The 5430-nt window shown below is 52.5% G+C and overlaps 1 protein-coding gene across 1 annotated transcript; it reads left to right on the forward strand.

Moving 5' to 3' along the window:
• Nucleotides 1-2537: 2537 nt before the first annotated feature.
• LOC115638351 (mast cell protease 1A-like) lies at nt 2538-4476 on the forward strand. Its single transcript, XM_030539955.1, has 4 exons — nt 2538-2719; nt 3267-3402; nt 3699-3971; nt 4249-4476. Exons 1-4 carry the CDS (start codon nt 2538-2540, stop codon nt 4396-4398), a joined length of 741 nt encoding a protein of 246 aa, XP_030395815.1. The 3' UTR covers nt 4399-4476.
• Nucleotides 4477-5430: the final 954 nt, after the last annotated feature.

The following is a 5430-nucleotide window of genomic DNA, read 5'->3' on the forward strand; positions in this document are numbered from 1 at the left end:
ATGTCAAGCAGAGTGTCCCAGGGGTTGGTCCTGGGCTGGTTTTGTTCAACATCTTCATTAATGATCTGGATGATGGGATGGACTGAACCCTCAGCAAGTTTGTGGATGATACTAAGCTTGGGGGAGAGGTACATAAGCTGGAAAGTAAGAATAGGGTCCAGAGTGAGCTAGACAGATTGGAGGATTGGGCCAAAAGAAATCTGATGAGGTTTAACAAGGACAAGTGCATGCATTACTACCAGGTTGGGGACTGACTGGCAGAAAAAGACCTATGGATTACAGGGGATGAGAAGCTGGATATGAGTCAACAGTGTGCCCTTGTTGGCAAGAAGGTTAACAGCATTTTGGGCTGCATTAGTAGGGACATTGCCAGCAGATTGAGGGCAGTGATTATTCCCCTCTATTCAGCACTGAAGAGGCCACATCTGGAGTACTGTGTCCAGTTTTGGGCCCCACACTACAGAAAAGATGTGGACAAATTGGAGAAAGTCCAGTGGAGAGTATGGAAATGATCGAGAGGCTGGGGCACATGACTTATGAGGTGAGACTGTGGGAAGTGAGCCTATTTAGTCTGCAGAAGAGAAGACTGAAGCAAGATTCAATAGTAGTCTTCAACTACCTGAAAGCTGATTCCAGAGAGGATGGAGCTGAACTGTTCTCAGTGGTGGCAGATGCCAGAATAAGGAGTAATGGTCTCAAGTTGCAGTGGGGGAGATCTAGGTTAGAAATTAGGAAACCCTTTCACTAGGAGGATGGTGAAGCACTGGAATGGGTTACCTAGGGAGGCGGTTGAATCTCCTTCCTTAGAGGTTTTTAAGGCCCAGCTTGACAAATCCCTGGCTGTAATGATTTTGTTGGGGTTGGTCCTGCTTTGAGCGGGGGGTTGGACTAGATACCTCCTGAGGTCTCTTCCAACCCTGATATCCTATGATTCTGTGATTCTACTGTGTTGGGTTCTGGGTGCCAAACTTTAGGAGAGATGTAGAGAAACTGGACAGGGTCCAGAGGACAGCCACAAAAATAATCAAAGGTTTAGAAAACCTGACCTAGGAGGAAAGGTGAAAAAAACAGGGTACGTTTAGTCTAGAGAAGAGGAGGGTAAGGGGAACCTGAGAATAGTCTTCCAATATGTTAAGGGCTGTTCTAAAAAGTATGGGGGTCCATTGTTTTCCATGTCCGCTGACACTAGTACAAGTAATGGGATTCATCTGCAGCAAGGGAGATTGTGGTTAGAAATAGGAAAAAACTTTCTAACCCTAAATGGAGTTAATCTCTGGAATAGGATCCCATGGGAGGTTGTGGAATCCCCATCATTGAAGGTTTTTAGGTCCAGGCCAGACAAACACCTGTCAGGGATGGTCTAGGTTGACATGGTCCTGCCTAGAAGAGGGGGATAGACCAGGTGACCTCTCAAGGTCCCTTCCAGGATAATATTTCTATGATTCTACTCTATGAAATGTCTTCTGAGATGAAATCCCCTGTGCTTTGTTCCCCTCTGCTGCCCGTTATCTAGAGATCAGCTAGCCAGGGCCAGGCAGTTATGAAAAATTACATCGAGAAAACAAAGCTGGTCTTGAAAGTTTTCTAAGAACCAAGAGAAGAAGAAAATGACTCAGCTCATTGGGATTGGAGAAATAACACATTTTCAGACAAAGATATAGACATTTAATAGTTTTGCTGGTGCAGGCCAGAAGCCGTGCAGCGGGGGGTGGGCGGTATGCAACCACAAATCCCCTTCCCCCAGCTTTGCTATTTAGCTTATATGGACCATGCTCACATGGACGGAGCATGCTGGATAGCACTGCTGAAACCGGCTGTCCTCATGCTGTGCCCCCGCTATGGGCAGGCCTCGGTCATCTCTGCCGGTGACCCTCAATCCCGACTTGCAGGCCCACCATCCCAGTGCTGGACTCAGGACCTCAGAGAGCTCCATTTGTGCTCCCTAAGTCTGACTCTAAGAACTGTTTCTGTTCATGACACAACCATGCGCGGGGACGCACTTTTCACTGCCAGGGGAATGGGGAGATGTCCCTGCTCAGATGCTGGGCTTGTCAGTCAGGCCTCAGGGCTAACACCTTGCTACAGATGGGAGGGTTTTACCCTCCAGGTCATGGCCATTGGGGGTACAAAAAAAACCCCATAGTATCAAGTTTCAGAGGCCAAATTAATTGATCCCGTAGGGTGGACCAGACTGGACACAGCCCCAGCTGTGCAGAGCCCAAGCTGATGAGTGTCTGCAGATGTTGGGGGCCCGTACCCTCTCCCTGCCATGTGGCTGGGTGTACATGCCCCACAACAACCTAGCACCCACCTACGCATGGGGAACCTGACCCTGAGGTTTGTTGTTCCAACCCAGCTGGGGCTGCAACTCCTCTGGGCCCAGGCAAATGGGATGTCCAGCCTGGGGGTGAGTTGAGCAGGGGGGAGAGGTCCAGGCACAGGGATCTCCCAAGGAGAGCATCAGAGGGGGTGGGATGAGGTTGTGGGGATTCCCCTTTGGGATGGGGAGCTCAGTCCCAGCCCGGCCCAAGGAGATAATGTGGCTCTTTTTTGAACCTGGTCTCTCCCCAGGTGAGATCATTGGAGGCTGGGAAGCCAAGCCCCACTCCAGATCCTACATGGCCCATCTGGCTATACAATGCAAAGAGAAAACCTATATCTGCGGAGGATTCCTGGTGTCGGAGAAGTTCGTGCTGATGGCCGCTCACTGCTATGGAGAGTAAGTGCCTCTGTGCTGGGGATGTCAGGGCAGGTCAGGCCTTAGCGGGTGATGGGGGAGCTGGGAGCTCTGGCACCATCATGGGTTGCAGGGAAGGAGCAGTTAGCAGGACAAGCTGGGAGAGCAGAGCCCAGGGGTCTGATCTGCTCAGGGTACGTCGGCGTGTTTCTAGGGGCCTCTGAAATCCATGGTCCAGATCCAACGCTGGGTAAATCAATGGGGCTACGGCCATTGACACCAGTTGGGGTCTCACCCATTGCCCAGATGGGACAGGGAGGGACTCACAGCCCCAGGACGGCTCTGCAGGGCTCTAGACAGGGAGGAGCTGGGCATAGACCCGTCTGGATCTAGCTGGGAGGGGTCACCTGGCTAGAGGGGAGCTGAGACCCAGGGGACAAAGGGAAGAAGGAGTCTGAGATCACTGCCTGAGCAACCCAGGCTGCCCTGTCCCCACAAGATCAGTACTTATGTCAGACCAACATGTGCTCATCCTCCACCTCAGTGCCCTCCTGGCCCAATGCCCATGTATTGCTCTTGGCTTTTACAGCAAGATCACTGTGTACCTGGGAGCCCATAACATTAAACAACAGGAACAGAGTCAACAGAAAATCCCTGTGCGCTCTCGGATCCCCCATCCGAAATACAACAGAAAGACCCATAAAAATGACATCATGTTGCTGCAGGTACCACCCGCATACCATCATCCCACCCCAGTGACCTCACACTGCTGCAGGTACCACCCCCATCCCATCACCCCCCCAGTGACCTCACACTGCTGCAGGTACCGCCCCCATCCCATCACCCCATCCCCACTGACCCCACACTGCTGCAGGTACCGTCCTCATCCCATCACGCCCCCCCCAGTGTCTCCATGGACATACATTGGCTGTAGTTTCTCTCTCCTTGGATTCTGTCTCTACCCGTTATCAGCACTGACCTTCATATTGACCCTGGTGCTTGTGTCCTCTCTTGGTTGTAGCTGGAGCACAAGGCAGAGCTCAATGAACAGGTGGGGCTCATCCTTCTCCCCCTGGCTCATCAGCGAGTGCAACCAGGGACCGTGTGCAGCGTCGCCGGCTGGGGCCGCACAGACGCACTCAGTAAGGTGCTCCCCGATACGCTCCAGGAGGTGGATTTGAAGGTGCTGGACAATGAGGCCTGTCTGAAGTATCCTGGTGGGATGTATCGTAACTATAACACCCGCACGATGATGTGTGTGGGGGACCCAAAGGAGCACAAAGCCTCTTTCCGGGTGAAACTCCCAAGCGCCCTTGATAAATCGTTATTATTAACAAGGCTCCTGGGGTTGCAGTTGGGCCCGCAAGCTTAGATCAGAGATCAGGTCCTGCTGTGCAAAGTGCTGTTCAAACCAATGGGAAAATATCTGATCTTCTCGCCGGGGCAGGGGGTGAATGGCAGAGACCATCTGATAGCAGGGGGGTGTCACTAAAGGGTCCATCAGTGTTCAAAGAACAGCGGGAAATGCCTCACTGAGCTTCTCTCCATCTGTGGCTTGTTTTGTTTCACAGGGTGACTCTGGGGGCCCCCTGGTGTGTGGGAAAACAGCCCAGAGCGTCGTCACTTGGGGGCCTGACAATGGGAGCCCCCCAAGGGTCTATGCAAAAGTCTCCACTTTCATCCCCTGGATACAGGCAATGATGAGGAGGCTGCAGCCCTGAGCCAAGCCGGGAATAGATGTAGGGGCTGGAGCTGCGCTGCTTCTGTCCTTTGGAGATGCCCAGAGGTAGGGCCTGCTTTGCAGATCAGCTGAGCCCCCCCCCGGATACCCTCCCCAGCCATCGCTTCACTCAGGCAGTACCCAGCCCATGATCATCAAGGCACTGGGCTTAGGGGAGTTAGGAGCCAGGTTCAAGACCAGCTCCCATCGGCTCCCTTGGCAATCACAACCCAGATCCTTAGGCTGCTTCTTCGTTAGGGAAACACCTGGTTTATTTCCCCTGGGGTAACAGACACGAGCCGAACCCTGGGGCAGACCCAGCGGTTTGTAGCTCTAATGCTTGTCAGCTGGTTGAGTGACCGTTTATGGGGAATCTTCATTATTATCTGACCTGCTAACTCCTGTGAAAACTGAAGCCTGCCCTGGCCTCACTGGACCTATCCCACGAGTTAGTTCATCGGGCTGGCCACTATCCAATCCAAACATACCTGTTCCCAGTGCTGGCGAGGCCAACGCGAAGGGAACGCATAGAAGGTTGCACTGAACTGATTGCAGATCAATCTCCGGTGCTGATCGCCTCCTTCCCACCTTCTCTGCCCCACCCTGCTGCATGGCCTGCTGCATTTCACTCCCTGCTCCATTGCCAGCAATGAATAAAAATGAAGTTACAAAAAAAATAGTGTTTCAGGCACTGAGTGATAACCCGAGCTGTGAAACCCAGAGCAGCAGCTGCATCTGCCAAGGCCAGGCAGGAATTAATCCCGCAGGGGAAAGCTGGGCTTGTGGTTAATGCACGAAGCTGGGACTTGGACATATCACATTTTTGACACTGAGTGCACGTCCCCTCCCCTTTTGTCCACTTGATCCTTCCTGACTAGCTGGTAATCATGGAATTTAACCGTCCAGTCATGGGAATCATCCCACCAGGTTCCAGTCACACCTGCTCCACCAAACCGATGGTCCTGGAGGAGCAATTCCAATTCCTCATGTTTGTTCCCCAGACTGATGTTCCACAAACCCTGCACCCTCCATA

Source organism: Gopherus evgoodei, chromosome 21 (assembly GCF_007399415.2).
Source record: "Gopherus evgoodei ecotype Sinaloan lineage chromosome 21, rGopEvg1_v1.p, whole genome shotgun sequence".
Taxonomy (NCBI): Eukaryota; Metazoa; Chordata; order Testudines; family Testudinidae; genus Gopherus; species Gopherus evgoodei.

Bases quoted from the DNA above. Each gene is read 5' to 3' on its own strand.
- LOC115638351 (XM_030539955.1), top strand. From the start codon at position 2,538: ATGTGGCTCTTTTTTGAACCTGGTCTCTCCCCAGGTGAGATCATTGGA. The intron at 3,403-3,698 runs GTACCACCCGCA...TCTTGGTTGTAG, and splicing joins ATGACATCATGTTGCTGCAG to CTGGAGCACAAGGCAGAGCT. The intron at 3,972-4,248 runs GTGAAACTCCCA...TTTGTTTCACAG, and splicing joins AGCACAAAGCCTCTTTCCGG to GGTGACTCTGGGGGCCCCCT.